General features: G+C 37.7%; 1 protein-coding gene and 1 long non-coding RNA gene across 4 annotated transcripts in view; one reads left to right on the top strand and one right to left on the bottom strand.

Annotated features, from left to right (window-relative positions):
• GALK2 (galactokinase 2) overlaps nt 1-1,574 on the top strand; it is a 49,145-nt gene extending 47,571 nt beyond the window's left edge. Inside the window, exon 10 of the mRNA XM_061446896.1 lies at nt 1,208-1,574. Within this exon, the coding sequence (XP_061302880.1) occupies nt 1,208-1,412 (205 nt within the window). The 3' untranslated portion in view covers nt 1,413-1,574. The remainder of the gene's footprint in view (nt 1-1,207) is intronic.
• Nucleotides 1-22,969, bottom strand: part of LOC133265956 (uncharacterized) — a 119,662-nt gene that overhangs the window by 37,974 nt on the left and 58,719 nt on the right. Inside the window, exon 4 of one of the 3 annotated variants that reach the window (XR_009742193.1) lies at nt 337-726. The exons of the other annotated variants lie outside the window; for them this stretch is intronic. This is a non-coding gene — a long non-coding RNA (uncharacterized LOC133265956). Of the gene's footprint in view, nt 1-336; nt 727-22,969 lie in introns of those variants that run through there. 3 annotated transcript variants of the gene reach the window in all.

Genomic DNA, 22,969 nt, shown 5'->3' with positions numbered 1-22,969 from the left:
TTAACATAAAATGCACATATGAAAAACCACCACAGCCTACTCAGAATGAGCTGTCATTTTCCAGTGTTACTCAAATGATGCTGTCTCCCCTCTAACACATTTGAAGACTGGTAAATCTCCGTGCCTGGCTATTGGAAATGTATCAAAAGTATCTGTTTGCAAATCAGATTAGATCTCTCCTGCAAATAAGGTTTTAAATGAGTTTTCTAAGTCATCCTGTTCTGACTGAGTTAAAAAAGCCCCAAAGAAGGTTATTACACAGTATTTTCCTACTTTTTCTTAATTTAGGTAAAGTTCAGGAACACAGATAAGCAAACTAATGAAATTCCACTACATGATACTGAGAGGGTACCTGAATCTTGCAGAGTAATGGTGTGGGGTTTGCTGTAGAACACTCCTAGCAGGCCAGCATCTTCAGGCTGGGAATGGTTTATATTTTGGATGTCATTTATTTGTCATTGTTCTTTCTATTCACCCTCCTCAGTAAGAGCTTTTTTTTTTGTCTTTTGGAACTAAACTTGTTTTACCTCTACTGCTGAAAATCTGTGAAGTTCATGAGGTTCCTCTGGAGAGAGAAGCCCAGCTCTGTCCATTGGGCATGAACAGATGTTTGAGTGCAATGGCTCTGTAGGACTTTTGAAGGGTTTCTGAACTCTCCTTTTCTTGACTGGCATGCTCGGCAGCCTTGTAGAAGCCTGTGAATCTTCAGCGTGTTTTAGATCTGTCCTGGAAGAATAGAGCTATTTGTCTTTGCCACATTAGAAAATGGCTTGCATGCCTACATCCTGTGCAATTAGTTTATGAACCCTCTTTTGTTATTTTTGTCATGTATTTCTGTTTTCACTTCTGATGCCTTATGAATGTTGCTAACGCAATTCCTTTCTTCTCCTGCTTTCTTCATCTTGGCTGTGCTGTGATCCTCCAAACAGCTGATGCTGAAGCATTATAAAAGAGGGTGACTCCCAGAATTGACAGAAATGACTAATGACGATAGTACAGTTTAAAGAGTCAGCATGGGTTTTTTTCCTCCAAAATGGTAACTTCAAATTGCTGTAATGTCACATATAACCAAGTATACTTCAGAAAAATCAGATGATGTAGATGTGTTTTAAGTATGCACGTTTCCTATAGGGATTTGCTATATGACAAATTACCCCTTTATGGTTTATTTTACACGATTTTTTTTCTTCTTGTTATTTCATTTTAGGCAATCTGGGGCCATTGGGTCACGTCTGACTGGAGCTGGATGGGGTGGCTGCACTGTGTCAATGGTGCCTACTGACAAGCTGAACGCTTTCCTAAAAGATGTAAAAAAAGCTTATTACCAAAGTGATGTCCAAAGGTTAGCACTGGAGAACAGTCTGTTTGCCACCAAACCTGGAAGAGGAGCTTTGGTTTTTGTTGAGGCCTGAAGAACGTAGAAACTCTGAAAGCATGTAGGGCATTTGGAACTGGCAGTACTTCCCATGCCACAGCAAATGAATGCTTTTGCTAGTTTTTATTGTAACGAGCAGTTTCTATTATCAAAGTATATTCCTAAAGAAGCTATTAAACAAACACTCTTTGATTATGAAGTCTTTTCTTTTTTCTTCCATACTAAAACTATCTTTCAGTATAAACTTTGATTTGCCAAAACCTATTGATAAGGAAAACTGAAACTGAAATAAAGATGATATTTGGTTACAGTGGATCTCTTCTCCATTTACTGTCACAAAAGTAAGACCAGGGGGAGCAATGAGCTTTTTCATTGCAGGGCAGGAGCCCTGCAACGCCTGCAGGCCTGTGCGGTGCTAATTCTCTTTGGGTGCCGGGTATTCTTTTGTTCAGAGGCCTGTAAAAATGGAAGATTAAACTGAAGCATTCAAAAAACTGGGAGGACTTTGCTAAACATGAGAAGTTTTATACTCTCCTCAAATAGGATTATTAATGTTGCAATTAAGTATAATACTGGAAGAACACCTACAGGCCAAGGAAAACATTAGGAATACATTATTCTAAGCGAGAAAACTTTCCTTCCAGCTACATGTCTGACGTATCTTTGTGCAAGGGTGACTTGTTAGGAAAGTTTCAACAAAAACAAATGCTGTGAACTGTGCAGGATGAGAACATATTCCCCTAAGTGAATGAACAAATAATGAGGTGGAGTTTGCTTTTGAGTTCTCCAGACACAGTGTTCTGATGGTTGCGCCCTAGCTGTGCTTGTACAGGGTAGAGCATTTGCATTTTCATGAAGAATTTACAAAGGACTAATATAACCCACTGAGGATCTAAAGAAGCAACTAAAATCAGTAAGGAATAATTAAGGAGATAATTCAGTTGCACCAAGCAAAAGTAAATAGGCAAGACCAAGAGCAAATGTCATTGACACGTTACTGACAAGTCTCAATCCCACTTCACACTCCTTAATCTCAAGGTTGTAGCTGCAGAGCACTGGAATTCAGTGCCTGCAATTCATGACACATCTCTTCAGCAGGGGGAATGATGGTGATTACAGAAAGGTGACTGTACCTCAAGATACCCAGCAATGCCCAAACCCTGTTTCCAAGGGGAAGGTTAGGGACCTGTGCCCTCTCCCACAGCCAAACAATTTCCACTTCTCTGATATCCAACATGAAAACCAAAGAGAAGTTGTACGAGTGTCACAACCCTTGCAGTCATTAAAGACACAGCAAAATTTGTCCCTCTGCACATTTTTGTGATGCTAAGCACAAGCTAATGTTCAGAAGTCTGCATCAAATTAGAGATCTCTCAGCAGAGATCTTCTGTACATTACCCACGCTCATACCGGCCAAAACCAAATTCTTAGAGGCTACTAATTCTGCAAGAGGACTCTGCCAAATCTGAGCACAGCAGATGAACAACAGCCAACACAAACTGCCAGATCTTTTCAGGAACCTCAGAGGGGACATGTAATGGCAACACTATCACTAGAGAAGATTCCTGTTGTCTGACAGCCAGGAAAAGTGGAACAGTGAGTGCTGTAGATAAGCAAATCAAGTCCTCAGGAGAGGAAAAGTATAGGGTCTAGGCATAGACACAGGGAGAGATGAGAAGGATTTGGAGGGGAGACAGTTAAAGGATGCATTTGAGAAGGGGAAAGCAAAGGATAAGCAAGACAGTTAAGAACAAGAGGTGTAATTATAGGAAGGTTTACTCTCAGATCATTCATTATTGCTATCTGTGGAAACTCAACATCTTGTGACCCTTTTGTAACGTATAGTAGATATGCCGCAAGTTCAAATAAACCTGTAATCACAGAACTCTAACAAAATCAAACAAGAAGAAGTAAATATTTTCAACAATCTCAAAGATAACATTAGAGATTGTAAGTAAAATAATGCCATGGTTTTGTTACAAATGGCCTTATTAAATATAATCTTCAGCTTAATTGAGTTCCTGTTTATTACCAGAACACACAGCCATGGAATCTTCCCCAGCACATGCAGGCTGCAGTACCTTTCCGAATTTTTCTGTCAATAAATGTTATAAATAGATAATTCTCATACACAAAGAAAAGGAAAACAGAAAACTGGCACAGTGTAAAAGAATCATACAGAACATTCTAAATGTCTGATTAATTTCTTTCCTTTTTTATTGCTTGAATGCCTTCAATGTCTCTTGTATTGCTTCAATTAAATGAATCTGTGTTAGTTTTTTGTTTGGTTGGTTTGTTTGCTTTTTAAACCTTTGAAGAAGTTTTCTACATAATGGTAAAATCCCTGATAATCAGAGCATGAGAAAAACACACCAACAGTGTGTAAGGTAAGCAGCAAGGCTATTAGTAGTACTCCTAACAATAAAGCAAGATGACCTTGGTTTGGATGAAAACTTCTGTGTGTAAAGCAGGAACTCCTAAGTGTATTTCCTGAGGTAGTCTTTGCAGATCTGTATTTTTAATAGCTTTCTCTAACTATATTTTCAAACTTTCTTCTGTAGCTAAAATAATGCTAATTGGTATATAGAACCATAGATAGCATTGTTTAGGTTGGAAAAGACCTTTAAGATCATTAAGCCCAACCACTAACCCAGCACTGCCAAGTCCACAACTAAACCATGTCCCTAAGCATCACATCTACATAATCTTTTATGTATCTTCAATACTTCCAGGGATGGCGACTTTACCACTTCCCTGGGCAGCCTGTTCCAATGCTTGACAGCGCTTCTGGTGAGGAAATGTTTCCTAATCTCCAGTCTAAACCTCCCCTGGCACAAGCTGAGGCCATTTCCTCTTCACTTGTTACTTGGGAGAACAGAACAACACTCCCCTCACTACAGCCTTCTTCCAGGTAGTTGTAGAAAGCAACAAAGTCTCACCTAAGCCTCCTTTCTCCAGACTCAACACCCCCAGTTTTCCCTCAGGTGCTCCTCAAGAGAATTCTTCTCTAGACCCTTCACCAGCTTCACTGTCCTCTGAACACAGTCCAGCATCTTCGTGCCTTTCTTGGAGCGAGGGGCCCTTGTTACTTCTCCGAGAATCAAAAGCTCTTACCATTTTGTGATTGCTATGCCCAAGACAGCCTCCAGCCATCACGACACCCACAAGCCCTTCTCTGTTCATAAAGAACAGGTCCCATCCCTAGTTGGCTCTCTTGCCAGCAATGTCAGGGGTTCTCTGGCATGCTTCAGGAACCTCCTGGACTGTTTCCCCACTGCTGTATTGTATTTCCAGCAGGCAGCTGGTAAAGTGAAGTCCCCCATGAGAGCACGGGCTAGCGATTGAGAGACTTCTCCCAGCTGCTTATAGAATATTTCATCTGCCTCGTCATCCTGGTTGGGTGGTCTGTGACAGCCCCACCATGATACCTGCCTTGTCGGCCTTCCCCTGATTCTTATGCATAACTCAATCCTATCATCATCTTCATTGAGCTCCAGACAGCCAAAACACTCCCTAATACACAGTGCAGACCCACCGCTTCTCCCTCCTTGCCTATCCCTCCACAAAAGTTTACAGCCATCCATTGCAGCACATGCACACACATGTATATTTGGAAAACTAACAACATTAAATGTCAGAACATATGCAGAGGCAATGCATCCAGTCAGCATGACCTATTATCATCAGTGGAGTGTGATTTTATCTTACTATAATGTCTGATCGTAAGTCATTCAATCATGATTTTAATCTTATTGTGCAGTAAATGGGTTCTAAATCTTTCCAAAAGGTATTTGGAATGGAGATACTGTTAGACATCTAAGTGCAGCAACATCGCCTGGTGCCATATTAATACTCTGTATTATCTTAATCCCATTGACATGTAGTCTTCATCACTGTACTTGATGACTGTGTATCTTGTACGCAGGAACATGCTCATACTCCAAAATAGAATGAGAGTAATTTTACCATTCACCTGACAGAAGAGGATCACTACTGTATATTTGACATTTGCTGTCTTGGACACAGTGCACATACACACACAGACACACACATATGGCAACCTAATATATAGTAGTTACTTACATAACATCTTCAGGAATATGGGTTTCTCATTCATATGATCTGAATGCCAGATTTTATTTTAGTAACTGCTGTGCACTTACTCAGTATAAACCTTCTGAAATTCCTCTCTGAGTCCATGTGTCTCTTCAATAACATTTTGATATGTTGGAGCAACTGCTGTGCCACAGATCCAGGCAAGTGAAAGATTTGTGTCTTCAGCTAACTACAGTTTATTTGTGTCCTAAATCCCAATCAGATACAGTTAAACAAAGATAGATGCAGAGTAAGATTCACAAAAAGCTATCTAGGTGGTTCTAAAAAAACGATACTTTGTAAACCATAGCTGTTATGGGCAGGACTGAATTAGTGCTTTCTGAGTCTTGTGATTGTATGCTTCATCCAGAAAAATGAACTCTGTAAAATGACTTACACTGCAAAGTAACAATAGCATGAAAACAGACTGGTAAGGCTTAACATTGTGAAACCTGTGAATCATGCCTCATATGAAATTATATTTTAAATGCTAATTTCGAGATGGAAGGCTAGCTATTGGTAACAGACCAGTTCACAATGTAGAAAGGAGCACACTGGGGAACATAAAACTGTAACTGAAAATCACTCCCTGTGATACAGCCTTGTTTGACAGATTTTTCCCAGCGCACACAAGATTGGCAGAGGAAGCGCTGCCAAGCAATATTGCTGTCAATCTGTCCTACCTCAGCTCTTCAGTTTGGCCAGCTTTTTCATTGAGCACTCTTCTGATAGTCAATATCCCATAAAATAGAGACAAAAGATTAATTCTGTTCTTGATCTTATCTCTTATTCTCTGCCCTCTGCTTTTAGACTTGTGTCAGAAGTAATTAACTATGAGATTCTGCAAGATACCACATCATAGCCTCCAAAAACAAAACCGTGTTTACCAGGAGACAGAATCTGCCAAGGTGCTGATGGTGGAGAGAACCTAACCTCCTCTGTAATCTCTCATACTTCAGTAGGACTGCAATACTCAGTCTAACTAAGGTAGTGGGACCAAGCTGTAATTAATGAACAGCTTTTGGAGCCCCTACATCCTCTGCAGATTTGGTCACCAAGTTGATCAGAACACGGAGTTACCTTGAGTGAGAGTTTGCACATAAAACTGATGCACCCAAAATCTCACACATAATTAAAGCACTCATGCCAAGTTTGTCATAAGGTAAGATCTAGTAATGGAAAAACTACAGAGGAGTAAAAAATACTGAAGCTAATCAGATGAGAAGACACTAAGGAGCTTTCAGAATTAATTAACCTATAAAATGTTTGAGATTGTTTTCCAACAGCAATGATTCTGCAGAACTGGATGAGGATCTATACAAAAGGGTTTAGTATATTCACTGGATTTTAAGTGTAATGCATTTTGAGAATTGCAATTGTCTCCTAAGCACTGCACTGTTGGCCAAAATCACACATTAATATTAAAAGGAAAAAAATATAAAACTCCTCTCCCACAAAAGCACGTCTTTCTGCACCTGGCACATGAGACTCAAATAACTCAGCAAAGATTAGATGTACTTCAAACTGAAACACAGCAGTGCCCAGGCAGCTGTCTCCCTTCCAGCCAAGCTGTGTGTGATTTGGGGTGGGAATAAAAATATGTTCTACTAGCAAATGATCAAGCCAAATGTGCGGGATGGTGGGGTTTTTAATTCAAATTAATTTCTGAAGGGACACTGAAGCAGGTTTGAATGAAACTCTTACAGCAGTTCCTGAGGATTATTATTAAATGCCTTACTTTGCCAAATTTCATATAATGGAGGGTTTTACTCGTGTTGTTCTATGTTTTCTGGTTTCTTATCTGTCCCTCGTGTGACAAATATATATATTTATTTTTGTTGGCTAAGCTGTTCCAACTTAAAAGAACAAGTGGGATTTTTGCTCATGTTTCTATTGATCAATTATCAGCAGAATTAAATTGTACTCACTAATGCTGAAGGGTTTTCTGCTGGCTTTCTCCCAGTGAACATCTTTTCTTGTAACTGTGTCCTTCCTGTCCAGACTTCTGTCTAGGGAAGAGTTAAGACAAGAAGACCCTGTCCTTGAGGAAAAACTCACTGAGAAACTTTTAAGCAGCAGTAACAGCTGCAGGAATAATCAGGTTTTTTGATGAAGGTCTGAACCTAATTATATGCTAGAAACATAAAGCTCTAACTTTCATGACTGAATTTAAAACTCTAACAAAGAGGAGCTAAAAGCAGAACCAAAAGAGTGTAGCAAGGATTTACAGAACTTCTGTCAGATGAAGTTAAAGCTTTACAGTAGAATTATAAATTTAATCAGAGCCAAATACCAACACTGAATGGAAAGATTTGAGGATAAAGGGTTAAAGATCAAGGGAAAAAAATACCTATTGTGCTGTTTTTATAGGCAGTTATTGTCAGGCAGTGACCTTAAGATTCTATCCAGTTAAACTGCTGTGCAATGCTTTCTACAGCCAATCCAAGGCTATCAGCAGCAAAACAGATGCTGAACTTTCACAAGCCTTGACTTTTTAAAATTTCTTTTCAGGATACCATTTGCAAGAATGAGAGGAGGCCTGGACAGCTTTTGTTTCTGAAGATCTATAACTTGATGATGGCGAACGGGGAGAGAGTGGGACACTCTTACAAATGATTTTCAGTATTTCCTCTAGAGGGAATACATGGCTAGTGTAAGCTGCTTCAACAGATGACTTACAGGCCACTTGCTATTGTTGAAAAACTCCAAAATTTGTCTTGTCTGAAATTCATAAAATATTTACCTTTCTTGGTTATGAGATTTCGGGGGTTTGCCTTCACAAAGCTTATTTTTGGTAAAACAAATTAAATGGTTAAAGGAGTAAAATTTTATTAACAGAAAAAATAGAGTGATTTGTGTGATTTCTTGGTATTGTACTAAACTAGCAGCCTCTTGTACACAACGTGCTGTCAGTGACCTTGTTTCTCCCTGTCTTAGCTGTGCTCATTTAGCAAGAAAAATCTGGTCAGATCCTTGAAAAGTGAGGGCACGACCATGCCAAGGAATGCACATCAACTCCTGCAGCACCCCTGAGTTCAGGGCACTGAGATGCTGCTGCACATTTTATACTTCTGTTCCATCACTAAGAAAGTGGCAGCGACTGTAGACTCTTTCAAGCAAGCCTAAGGGGCTCAGTTAAGAGTCTGAATCTCAACTTCAGCTCCACTAATGAGATTTATTTTATTTCTATGTAGGTGGCCTCTTATTTCTTAAATGCAATTAGCATACAGTTGTTGCCTGATGGTTTTATTTATTTTTTGAAAGTGCCGACTACTGGACTTGCTTTCATAGTTCTGGAGTTTCCAGAACTGACTTTTGTGCTCCACAAGCCTATTTTCAGGAAATATTTTGTAAGAGGCATGATATTTTGACCTCTACTTTTATGGCTGCGAAGGCTTCTCCTTTTTATGTTTCCTTTGTCTGTTCATTAGGGGCCATCTTTAATTCCTAGATGTGTTTTTGGAGACAAATTCCTTTCCTTTGAAATACATACCATTAAAACAAAACATTAAAATACTTAAAGTCTCTAGACAAATTTATGTGTTTATTTTATGAGGTTCTATTCTGTGTGATGGCCTGAGCAGCGCACTGAAATTTACATATTTGTCCATTTTTAGGTTCTCCCTAGACATTTCCTGACATGTTAATTAGATTCCTTTTGCTCATTATATAATTGCACAAAACCCCATCCATCTCACCCTGTCTTAGCTATAAAATGAATAGAAGGTTTTAGGCTTTTAATCAAACTATGAAAAATTTCAACATCCTGTTTTTTGAGGGTGACATAGATGAGTGCTATGGAGTGTTTCTAACTTTTAAGCTTTATTACAGCTTTGCTTTCTCTAATTCATGAATTTATAATTCATACTCTCAAAAAAGGGAACACTTCTGAAACTCAACATCATGCACGTTGCGCATTACAATAAACATGTCAGCAAAAGTGCACATACTAACAGTTCCTGGCAGCTAATTTGTTAATTTATTCTTTTTATATAAATGGACAAATTACAACTGCCCATTGTGGTTACATTAAAGGGAGAATGGTGTGGAAATTTCTGTTCTCAATAAACCCATAAAGAAGTGGACACAACTTATTTTTAGACAGAATTCTGCTCATAATGTGAACAATCACCTAAAATCTGCTGAGAAAATCATAATCAGTTTCACAAGAAGTCTGAAGTTTTCTTTTTATCCCATTAGTCAGCCTAACAACAAGTTTTACAATTTTTCCTTGTAAAGTTCATAAAAACAATATGACAAATAAAAATACCACACTGAAAGCTGAAAAAAAAGAGTTTTCCACTCTTCTATATGATGTTGCGAAACTTGTTGAAGCCGCTGAAGTTAAACTACCATAACACAGAATCTGACACTTAAATATACTGAGTAAGAGTTGCCCTGTTGTAACAAGAGCTGCCGAGATTTGACAGTTTTCCTTACCAGTCAGCAGTCCGTCCCTATGCTGAGTACTCTACATCAAAAGCCAGTTACAATCTAGTTTGTCTTTAATGTGTTGTGTGCAAACACTTCAATAAACAGAAGATCAAAATTCTACTTTCCATCAGAAAATGTTTCAGGGGAACTCCAAAGCCAGCCTAGCTAGAGCAATTTTATATATATCAGGAAAAGAACAGAATTAAGTAGGAAATACTACCTTCTGAAACCCTTTTAAGATATAAACAGAAAGGGCTCCGAATATCTGTCCTACAAAACAAATAAATCCTCCCTACATTCAGAAAGGTACATGTCAGGCAGAAATACATGTCCAAATTCAGAAAATACTCTAAAGCTCTTCAAGATTTATAGGTGTTTGGATTGGAAGAGTATAGTTCAGAGCCGCAGTAGAACCAAGTCAATATATAAAGCTAGAATCCAAAAACGATAGGAGTTTCATTACATTTTGTGAGGTTTGATTTACATTTCTCATTCAGCCTTATTCCCCCAAAATCTAACAGAACTAAAGTAACCAAGCTGAAGTGCAGCCTTACTTAAGACATCTTAAGTCATGTGTTAGGTTAAAGGATAACAAGATGAAGGACCAATCAAATCTTTCTTTCTGTATTTCGAAGTTTCTCTCTTTTAGGCAAACCACTTGCTGAGATTGTCTGCATTACTGTGGTCTGTCTCAGTCTAGAAAAGAGAAAACCGTCCCAACTATTGTGGATCATAGCAGAAAAAGGAAACAAAGTAAATGGGTGAGACTTTAGCAATGCATTCTTCTCCCTGCCCCGGCTGGTTTAAACCACCTAGGCAAAAAGTTTTGAATAAAAAAGGTTTTAAACACAACACAGGTTGGGGCTCAAAAAGGATATGGCTGTTTGGAAACCTCAGTACAATTAGTCCTACAATTCATGAATATGACACAGCATTATCTATTTAATGTGCCTTAAGACAGGAGACCAAATGGCTTTGGCCACAGAAGTCTGAAGAGCACACACTTGCATTCTGGATCTGAACTGATACAAGAGGACTGTACAAATGGAAGCAGTGTCAATAAAGGATATTATCAAATTAACTGCCTGAAAATAGTAACAGAACAGACAGGGAACTTTTACATACATATTATTAAAAAATATTTATGCTCAGATTTTACTTTTTTTTTAACTAAGTTCTACCCCTCCCTCCCCCCAAAACAAAGAACAAAAACCAAAGCACTGTACTGCATAATGGTGAGAGGAGTATAAGAAGGGATCAGAATTTCTGACAAAGACTGATGGCAGTGATCTAGTAATACAGGAGACCATTCTCCATTGCAAGCAGGAAAACTGCAGACTGTAATAGATATAAATCCAAGTCTTTGGCGTGGAATACAAACACCTGCAAGTAAGCAGGAGTGAATTTAAAAATCAATGCAGTATTTTATGCAGAGTAAATTAAAAGAAAAAGAAAAAAAAAGAAAAGGTGTGTGATAAATTAAAGTTTTATAAAGAAAGAAGCTGCTGAATCCCATTCTAAACTGCAGTTTATCAGAATCATGCTCTTACCTTAATCTAAATCTAGGTCTAAAGCACTTTCCTTTTCTCAACATCGAAAGCATTAAAATACAGTATAGAGGACCACTGGAAAAAAATCGTAAAAACCATATGAGAACAACCACTACAAGTACAGGTTATAAATATCTAACTTAAATGCAGTACTATTCAAAACCACTGAGCGTAATTTACACAATAAACACACAGATTACATTTATGTCTTTTTTGTCTACTTGAAAAGTCCCCCCACACCTAAAATTACTGCACCTGCAGATCACTAGAGTTTTTTTCAGTTTATTTTCTCCAATTACATGGGTCGCTCTTTTCTCACCATAATCCTCTATATTCTACTATGTAGAAAACTTTGCTCTGCAGAGCATTTCAGTACCATAGTTTATAAATATTAACAGAAGCATGGCTTTTGTTCCTGAGCTACGCACAGTATGCTCCTTTTAATATCAGTACATAAAGCAAACTTCTGTTATGGTTTCGGATTCCTTTGGCATATATATTATATTCATAATCTTCACCTATTTCTTCATCTGCTATATATTTCTTATCTTCAAGTAGATTTTTGCAAATTTTATGCTAACAAAAATATAAAGATCATACAGTTTCTCTTACATGCAATACACAAACTTTGCCATAAATGATCTGTTGATTCACTGGAAACTAGACATCATCTTGCTAATACTAGTGATAAAATACAGATCCTTGGCTCTGTGTATCTCGGATGTTTTTAAAAGGCTGCTATTAATAATCCTAGATTCCTAGGGTGGTAGAAAGTAGAGGGTAAATATCCAGTCTCACAGGACTGGCATCTTTCTGCCTGCCTGTCCCATCCCACCTGTCTACAGAAGAGAAAAATAAACTGTAAAACACATGCAAGTATCCAACTTTGTGCAGTCTGAGCAGGAAGCAGGCTGATGGGATTTTGCCTGTGTGCCACACAGAAACATTACACTTTATGCAGTGCACACATCCATGCATGCGTTGTCCAAGTGCAAGCCTTATGTTCTACGAGGCTCCCCCTGTAACTCTGTTACTGTAACAAATGAATAAAGTGATTACTGGACAGAGGGAGTATGCAAGCATGACATGCTGCTTTTTTAGACAGATCTTTGGTAACCTCATGTCCATTCCGAAAAACTGTAAAAGAAAGTTGTTCCCTTCTTGAAACAAACAAGCGAGAGTTCCAACTTGCAGTTTTATGGTAACTTGTCAGGCATCCATGAAAACAAAGCCAGATCTTAACTGGGCAAGTGCATCTTAGCCACAGGTTATAAAGCAGACACAGATGTACAAAAGTATCGAGACAGGAAAACAAAACTTTGGAAGAACAGTGAAAAAAGCTTTACATTTCTGCATAACAGGAAATCCACTGGAAAAAAAAAAAATAATTACAAATAACCACTAACATGCCTCATTTGCCTTAAAGAAATAGAAGAGCTCCTAAAATGAGAAATAACATCACTGAAAAAGAACCACAAAGTGAAGACTTTATTTCAAAAAATGCCTTTGAACACAGCGGCTCAGTGCACAGAGAAGATGATGAAGTGGAAGACAAAGAACTGCTAAAATAGAACTGAAATGGAAGCCAAGATGAAATAACCTCCTCAAGTTCTGATGCTGGCAGACAAACGCCATTCAAAAGAAGTTTTCCAGCAATGACATCCCATAGGACTTCAAAATAATTTATATACTCACAAGAAGAATGTGTGAGAATGTTTCAGAATGCTGAAAACTAGTGAAAAGGGTAAGGAGGTACCAAGCACTTCCAGATCAGTTAATTTGAATTCTTAGAAAGATGTTAGAATAAAAGTAGGAAGAAAGGTTACTTAATACTGAAATGTGCTCGTTCAGAGCAAACATCTACGCCAGCAGCCTGCATCTCACAACTTTTCCTTTTGCCTTAGCAGCACACACAGGTTACGCAGTCATCAATTTTTTTCAAGCCCTGCTATGTGCACAGTCAAAGGGATATGCAGTTCTTCACAGTTTCAGAAGCATTTAAGAAAAGAGAAGGATCTGTGACAGTGAACATACGTTTGGGCAACATATATAAATTACGCAGTCACTGGAAAGCACTCTTCCTTGTTTTCACTTGTCCTTTTGTTTACACTGTAACTGCGAAGGCAGTACTCCCCTCCAGAAGCTCAATAATAACGTCAAAGTGTGTCTGAGAGTTTTCTTAGCAAAGCAATGACTCAAGGAGCACAAATAAGGTATTTTATTCAAGCACAGAGCTTCAGAAAAACGATGTGTGTAGTCACATGTCTCCGCAATAAAACCAAACGAAGACAGCATTAAAGAGACTTGGTTTTTCAGACATAGCTCATGACTTTGTGAAATCAAGGAGCATGGAAACTCTTTAGCCCTAAGAAAACAAAGACAAAGCAATGTCCCAACTCGAACTGTATTATAATCTAGCCTTGTTCACAATGTGGTGCTTAGAAACCTGCTGTCTGAAAGTAATGCCCTTTTTGAACGGAAAGGTGTGGGGCAGCAAGCAGGTGGACAAGGACCTGAAAAGCTGATCAACAGGAATAACAAGTTTAGATGTCACTGGTGCAAAACAGAGAAGATGGAGAGCACCTCTGCTAGGGTATTGAAGGCAGAAATGATATTGCCTGTTAAAATCAGGAGTGGTCTCAAATCCTTGAAGTGCTTTCCTGCTGTAGAGTTCCCACTGGAAAGAAGAAAATGGACAGTAGAGCAGAATTGGTAACCAACAACAGGGCTAAAGAAAACCTAATGTCAAAGATGGTGCCAGATAATCAGAGGGAGGAGGGGGGAGGAGAAAAGAATCCCAAAGAACATGAACACTTTCTCTTCCTCCTTCATTTCCCAAAGGATCTTAATATCCCAGGGCTGAGCAAGACGGGGAGAGGCAGCATCCAGCCCAGTTGGCCAGCCTAGTGAAAATATCAATGGAGAAGTCACCTCTCAGAACACGGCTGAGGCCTGCAGCCTGACAAGTCAGTAACGAGGTCTTGATGAGATCTGAGGGCAACTTGCATCACTGAATATCTGTCAAAGCGAAGGGATGCAGGATTAACACTGATATCCCTTCTTTTACTGAAACCACCAAGCTCAGTGGCGCTGCCATAAAAGCACTGTCAGAGGCCATACATCAGTGCATCTCAACATTTCCTCAATTGCTGGCTCTGTCTCTGGTAACATGATTACAATTGGATCTAAAGAAGGACCTGAATGTCTGAAAGCTGACGTTTTCCAAATTGCATCATTTGGTTTAATTAAAACACTACTTCTTCCCACAGATTTCTCATTTGTATTACACATGAACACTAGATACTCAAATCCTCAAAGAAATTTAAACTTAGCAAGATGGTCAGTATCTCAACAGGACTTCTTTTATAACTCCTATGACCTCACCCATCAATCCTCATGAGCAAGGCAAAAATAATAGCTCTGAGGTTTATTCCTCTTCCTCTCGCATTCCTCCACAGTAGGTAAGTCCAGAAACTATTTAAACAGACATAAGTGTTTAAAAAGAGTTAATAAGACTTCATTAATAAAGACTTAATCAATAATAACCAGGACTTGACAAATCCTTACTTTGACGAGCTTCTCATCAACAGAATTAACATTCATTTACAGTCCACTGATGGACAGTTTAACAAAAGACACAATATACCCCAAAGAACCTTTTTACTGCTGACAGTAATACTTGGATTAAAATTAACACAGCATGATTTTTAAATCCCAAATTGAGTCTGCAGAGAAGGCAGTTAAAAAAAGGGTTGTTTTTTTTACTTGTGAACTGAGCAAACTTGATCTGGAAGTCATTAACAGATAATAAACATAACCTTCCCTCACTCACTCCCAAGATGCCATCTCTACAGTCACATTTTAGAATACAGTTGTATTTTTACAACATGTCATCCTACAGAAAAGAGCCTCACAGGCTTTCATTTTATCCAGTTTCTCCCTTACTGCTAAGGAATTAGTGCCTTCTCTTCAACAGAACTCAGCTCCTCATTAGGAGAAAGAAGTGGAGTGAAAGAAGGAAAAGCTGGTTTGCTTGGTGAAATATGTTACTAAATTCAGACTGGCTTTTGTCATCCTAAAGAGAAAAGAGAGCAAGAAATTACAGCAGCTCAACTTTAAAGTGTGCTGCAACAATCTGCCTCAAACAGATACCCAATATACCTAAGCCCATTATCAAACAGACTCAACAATAAGCAAAGAGACCAGCCGCTACTTCTCATAAAACCTTTTCTTAAAGACATGCTTAAAAGTAGCTTTGGAGATTTTTAAACTGTTCTTGTCACGTGATGTATCTGCACCCTTTTGGTGTTTAAAATCAGCTAGCTTATTTTTCATGACATCTTGCAATCTAAGTTGCAATCTGTTTTTCTGCACAGCCTACTGTCACCAGACTAGGCTGAGATGCACATTTTTCGATCCTTGCTTTTCAAATATAAGAATAGTTTAAAAACACCAGCATTGGTGAGCTAATTAGAGATATTTACAATTAAAATCTAGGATTACTCTGTTAACCACTGCAAGAAATCTAATTTAGTGTCTCAAATCTGTGTGACTTCTTTACAGCCAAGGCAACGTGGGAAAAGGCTAAAGCAACCTTTGTCACTAAAATGAGAAATGCTACCTCTGATTACCTGAACAGAGCATTGCTGTATAAAGTGCTGTAACTTCTAACTTTTGAAATTTCATTTTGCAGATATACAAGAATTATGAAAATGCTTTTCAAAATAGGACCTCGATGTTAAAAGAAAGAAACAGGAGATCTTTATCTGAGTGGTGCTATTGCCATCTTATTCCAGAGACATGAGGAAAGGTTTCTATGGAGGCGAATCTACTTTAGCACATTAAGATCCATGAAGTTTTATTTTGACATCGAAGACTGATGAACAGCTTATCCTCCTTCCTCACTGTGTAAGGGACTCAAAATTAGACATGGTGCAAACATCATGTCACCTGCTTCTCCAATTTGAAAATATCTACATTACAAGTCCTACGAGTCTTGGAGAAAAAGGGATTTGCTAAAAGAAGTAAGAATCAGTGACCCAAGCAAGATTAAAGGGAAAGACATTCAGTACTAGAACGACTAAGTTCAGGGTAAGTAAACCACAAAACCAGATGTCAGAGACTGGACATTCCAAGTTTTATGTTCAAGAACAGGTCAGGGATAGATATGTCAAAATGTGACCAACATATCATTCTAACAACAAAGCGTAAGAACAACCTTGACAACCATCAGATACCACTTAATTCTTCTGAATCTTCTCAAAATCTTGGGGAGGGGAGTAAGAGAAGGAAAGAGATGGCTTTTTAAGCAAGCCTGTGGAGCTAAGGTGTGCAGGCTCTGAGTAAGAGTGAAATGAAGTAATCTAAAAATATCAAGACTTGCCATCAGTTCCATGCTATCTAAATATAGAATCTATAGATTAGGTTCTCTCCTCATCTGGATGAGAAGACTTTAAAAATCAAAATGAACACACTGAGAGTTTCTGGGACTAAAAGTCACCAGAGCTATATGCTGCATCTGCTTCACTATACTTGACAAATCTGACTTCTCTCCATAGGAAAAACCACGGCATATCTGGATTGTTTCCTGTTAAAACCAAAGAATACAAGAATAGCTGTACTCAATCAAACCAAAGGTACATACAGCACAGTATCCAATTTCCAGCTCTGACCAATGTCAGATGCCTAAGGAAGACTAAACCCGTGGCAAGCACATAGTGACATTTCCACAGAAATCTCTCTTGGCCACAAGCATTTTGTGGCTCAGTAACCAGAGGTAGCCACTCCAACAGCTTTGTACAAGTTTCTTCTAGCTAGTTCAGTAATCTTTGGAACTTTAAAAAATATAGCATTCTTTGGTGCTTAACAATATTGTATGAATAGCTATTTCTATTTTATTTTAGTTCAATCTGATATTCTAATAGTCTCATTTGTGTTAGAATTAGGAAATAATCAGAGAACTCGCAACATGAAATCCGCAGTAGACAGTGAAGATTTTATATATTAAGACATCTTGCAAACAAAAAGCTCTTCTCCCAAAATGTCCTCTGGCAGAAGGAACTGAGATTCCTTTTCCTGATTCTGCCCATTTAATATTCCCAAACTACTGGATAAGATTTTCTATTTTCTGAATTCAGTATTTTCAACTTCTTATAGCATAACCAAAAATTTAATAGCAGTTTTGTAAAGCATTCTAACATTAGACTGTTTTTCTGGCAGATTATTTTACACCACTATTTTTCCAGATGCAGATCAGTTATTCTCTCTTTTTATAAATGACGTTGTCCTCAGACCAAGACACAAAGATGCACAGTTGTTAAAGTGTACCTCGCTTATCTCAGTCCTTAAACAAAGCTATCACACCTCACTTAACTCAGTCCTTAAGCAAAACAAATAGCTTAAACGTTAAAGTAAACAGCTTTTCCCAGTAGCTATTCACTAAGGCACTGTCAGTACATAGCAATTTAAATTCTAGTCTTCTGAACAGCCTTAGTGGAAGGAAAAGAGGCAGAAAGAGCAAACTCGATGAGAAGAGCGGAGTAGCTCTGCTCTACAGCGATTTTTCAGGATTCACCAGGATTCGCTCCTAGCAGAACTCTTCCTTTATTGGAATTGTTAGCTTTATGCAGACGTTCTTTCAAGAAAATGTCGGACATTCACAATTCTGTCTAGGAAAACTAGACAATATATTCTGTATACTAACTTACACAGAAATGCACTAACCTGAAAACAAAGCCCACATAACGGAGTGACAAACTAGTTTGCTGCCCAAGGTGTTGCCAAGGATTTATTCCCTTCCTCCCCCCCCCCCCCCCCCCCTTTTTTTTTTAGTTAGTTTCTAGAAGCAAATTTTCCTGTACAAGATACAATGAACTCATAAAAAACACTTGGAGATAAGTGATCACCTTGATCCTTGAAAAAATTTCTGCTTCCCAGCAAGTATAGGAAATCTTTCACACCGAGCTATTTTAGATGTGGCACATCATAGTGAAACAGCTATCGCATTGCTCCCAAGTTCTGTAAGCTTAAAGCCTTCAGAGACCACTGCAAATTAAATAGTGCAGATGAGCAAATTATATCAGATCAGCAATCTATACAACTTATCTCTTTTATGAATGTCTAAGTAGATACATATCTATCATGGTCCTTTCATCACACCGGAAGTATGAGCAATAGTTAGAAGCACATACAAAGTCTGCAGTTAGCATCCAGTACTTTGAATCAGCTGCATCTGGTGAACAACTGGGTGTTCGTGCACTTTCAACATTATTACTTTTATATCGCCTTTAGTGTTATCTCCCATAGACAATTAGGAAATAGTATGGAAACTCGCCAAACAGCTATTTATGCCCTAACCAAATAAAGCACTAAAAAAATTAAAACAAATCTGACTGTATTAGCCTTTCTTGAGATCTTACCCACATTTTATTTCACCAAAATCTTAACATGCGGTGGGAAGGAATGAAAAGTGTTGCTAGCTGATTGACCTGAAAGTGTCTTCAGTAATATTCAGAATAGATGACTTGAAGAGAAGACAAGCAGGCCACCCAGAAAACCAAATGTCACGACTGGCCTACAGGATATCTTTCCTCTCTTGCAGTGCAAGGTAGTACTAAACCAGAGTTCAGCTTTAACATCTGCTGCTGGTTGATATCTCTGACTGGCTTTTCCAGCTTCTATACGAGATACAGTTTGAACATTATTAATTCCCATGACCCAGTGTCAAAGTCTGATGGAGAAAGTGATCTGGTTGCGTTATCTTCCAGTATTTAATATCAGTTCTGGGTAGAAACAGCTGGAAACAATATCATATTTGCTACAATAAATTTTCAGAAGAATTTGTTGAATATCTCTCATATCTACAAAGAGCTGATTTAGAAAATAGACTTACAAGTTGAAGGTGTGTAGAGGAAAAGCCACATGAGCAAATTGCTCAAGATGAGTCCCTAATAAGGTTATAGAGGACATACTCAGAAAACAGTCAATAAACTCACATGGAAGTCTGGGTATAATTTTATCCCAAATTCTGAATACACATTTTTTCAATTAACATGAAGAAGAGTCAGATTATCTCATATTTACTATTCAGTAATAATACCTGTGGAATGGGTTCTGCAATACCTCTTGTGCAGCTGCCATGGAGAAACTCAGAATGAACTCTGAGCTTGTTGAAGCATCATACAGAAATTGAACTACTTAAGCTTTTATGGTGCTGGGGTTTTTCCATCTTAAATGAAATAATTTAACTCTTAAAAATGTTTTCTATTATTTTTGCTTAAAAAACCAGAGTATCTAGACTGTCATTCGTTGTTGTAGCATGACATGTAATACCCATAAATGAAAAGGACATGAAGAACAGTTAACAACTGAAAATAAGGCTTTATTGATAATTACCTAATCAACGAAAGTATGACACGAGATCTCCTCTCCCCTGTTTTACGAGATGAGGCCAATGACTGTTGCACATGTATCTAAGAAAGTGTTTGCACATATATCTAAGCAGTATTTGTGCTGTCAGGGAGATTACATAGGGATGAATGCTTCCAGAACCTCTCTGAGTAGTATTTGCATGCTGGAAGAAAAAGATGTATCTCTATTTTCAGCTAGGGAAACACTAACAAAACATTTCAACCATCTAGAGCAGCAGATTTTAGGGTAAAGTGGACTCAGTCCATAATTAAAAAAATTTGCTGTCTTTTTTATATTTATTGGCCACAAAATAATCTATATAAAGGGGTTTGCATATTTTGTCATGAGAGAAGAATAAGAGGAGTAGAAATATGGATATGCTTTCTTTCTGATTAAGAACTGCACGTAACCCTGTGACTAACAGCAGGAACCGTATTAGGAAGAAAAAGCTGATGCATTTTTATCATGGCAGCAAACTTTTATATGCAAGTCTTGAAAAACAGCCATTCAAATCTGCATGCACACAAAAGATACCACCCCAAAAAACAGGCACAGAAGTTCTGTTCCCCAGTACTGCCATTCAGATTTCATGATACTTTTGACTAAAAAAGCAACCTCCAACAGCCTTTAGGAATTCAGCTTGGTTCTATTTTTTCAGTAAATGTTGAAACACTCCAAGGCCGTTCTATTCTCTGAGGCTATTTGAGGCTTAGAAAGAGGAAGGAGCTAAGATTCTGGTTCTAATTATTATTGTAATTTTGAATGAACAACTATCAGGTGATGAGAACCTGGTAGCACTTTAATACATTCCCTGATTTTTGAGATGGTGCTGTAGGTGGAACCCAAATGTTTGGGGTCTATTTTTTATAGTGTAAATACCTAAAAACTGTTCCTTTCCTGAAAGTGTTTATGTAAGCCTAGAGATTTTGATCTTTTATATAATTTCCTCTTTTACACTAATGGAAATCCTGCTTTTATTAATTTTTGTCTTCTTGACATTATAAGATATTAGAAGATATAATTCCTAATTAATTAATTACTCCCACTTATACAGTAATCCAAGTGCTTTTAGATCCCCATCAGAGAAAAAAATTATTAAAAATATGCACCCTTAGGATGCCTCCAAGTTGAACACTACAAATTTATTCATATTTTGAGGGTCTGACACTTCAGTTCATACGTAATTATTTCTTGAGTACAGACATCAACATTTGAGCAATATAATTCTGTATCTGTACTACTGTGTCTCATGACTGAAAATAGCGTTAGGTGTCAAATATTGATCATGCTTGTCTTCAGCGTCAAAGTATATGAAAAACATTGTGATAAACTTGAAAGATTTATATTCTTACAAATGACAGCATCTCTGGCTCTGACAATTAGCAGTTTCATTAGTGCAGTTATTGCTGCTTCTCAGTTGAGTGGAAACCTAGAGTTGCTCTCGCCCCAAAGATGGACAAGAAACCACAGACCACCTTTTTCTTTTTTTTTTTTTCATGTAAAACTGCATCTCACTTTTAATCACCTAAAATACAGAAAGCTGGGTCTGGCTAGGAAAAATTAGTATCTAAAATGAGGGTTATGAATGAGAAATCATTTAAGCTTTGCTCCTTATCTCTAGTACTGCTCACTAAACTGCACTATCAATTTATAGATTAGAACATCTGAACACCCAAATCCTTTTAGGCTGAAACGGTAATAACAGTGAAGGGAAGAATGACTGACTTTTATTTTAATCATGACTGGGAAAGCACCATGCTATCCAAGTCTCTGAATGCTGTTGCCCAGAAGGCACTAGAAATGCATCTCCATTTAAAAAGCAGACTAGTTGCCACACACACAGATGTATTCTCAGAATAGCAAAAAGCCTGAACAGGTGCAGCTGGGCAGGGAACTGCATGTGTACACAGGCATGTGGCAGAGGATCTATCAGGAGTCCAGCTCTATGACATCAGGCACTCTCTGACAGTTTGAAACTTTATCTCCAAATATTTAATTTACACATTTATCTGTTTGCAATTAACAAAATAATAATAAAAAAAAGAAAAAAGCGAGAGAGACTAGGTCAAAGTCCCAAACTGACTCATCGCTTCAAGAAGGTGCCAGAATAATTTATCTCGGAAAGCAATACAACTGACAGAATCCATACCAGCCCTGATTCATTTGTCACCCTTGTGATTAGATTAAAACCACCAGAAAAAAAAAGAAACAGAAAAGCCGCATTACATAGTCCTTACACTGTGATCAAAGACAAAAATCAGCTTTTTGACTTGGATTACAAACAATTTCTCATATTATGAAATGAATGGGATGAAATATATATATCTATATATGGGATGAAATATACAACGAATTCTGAATTAGCTTACAGGTCCTTAGACCAAGCATGAAAACAATACACTGATGTTAGGACCTCATTCTGTGATAGTGTTTAATTTAAAAAATAAAATTAATAAAAAAAACCCTGGCCTACTCCAAGGGCAGTTAATCACAAGGGACTGATTTCTGACAGCTGTTCTTGCTTGAAAAGTTAGTATCTAGGAATTTTGTATTAGTTTGAAAAGGCATCTGTTTCTAGAACGTGTAAAGCTTTGATAAAGTAGAGATAATTTATCTGCTTTCATTTTGCACAATAAAGCTGCTCTTAATATTCTTATCTTATAATATTGGATGTTGACTAGAGTGACTTTATCATGCCATCAGTTTTTAACCAAAATGATTGAAGTCAGGTGGGTTTTCTGTTCCAAAATACAGGAATGATATGATCCAGTATCATCTTACTTGTAGTGAGAAAGTGAAAGAAAACTAATGACGTTTAATCGTATAAAATGAAACAGAAGAGGCTTGGGTGACATGGTTTAGTGTGAGGTGTCCCTGCCCATGGCAGGGGGGTTGGAACGTGATGATCTTAAAGTCCTTTCCAACCCTAACTATTCAATGATTTTATATTATGCCACTGATTTATAAATAGTTTGACCATTGAAAAAATAACACATTTTACTTTATAAACTATACCTACATTTATATTTCATTCTATCAAAGATTTATGAAAATTTTTTTACTTGCTTGACTAACCTCTTGAAGAAAGACAGTTCATGTCAAATAT

The sequence above is a fragment of the Pezoporus flaviventris genome, unplaced genomic scaffold, assembly GCF_033815535.1.
Source record: "Pezoporus flaviventris isolate CSIRO_AGI_PZ_B2104156 unplaced genomic scaffold, CSIRO_AGI_Pfla_v1 ptg000006l, whole genome shotgun sequence".
Lineage (NCBI taxonomy): Eukaryota > Metazoa > Chordata > Aves > Psittaciformes > Psittacidae > Pezoporus > Pezoporus flaviventris.
This window is presented reverse-complemented; position numbering and strand designations above follow the sequence as displayed.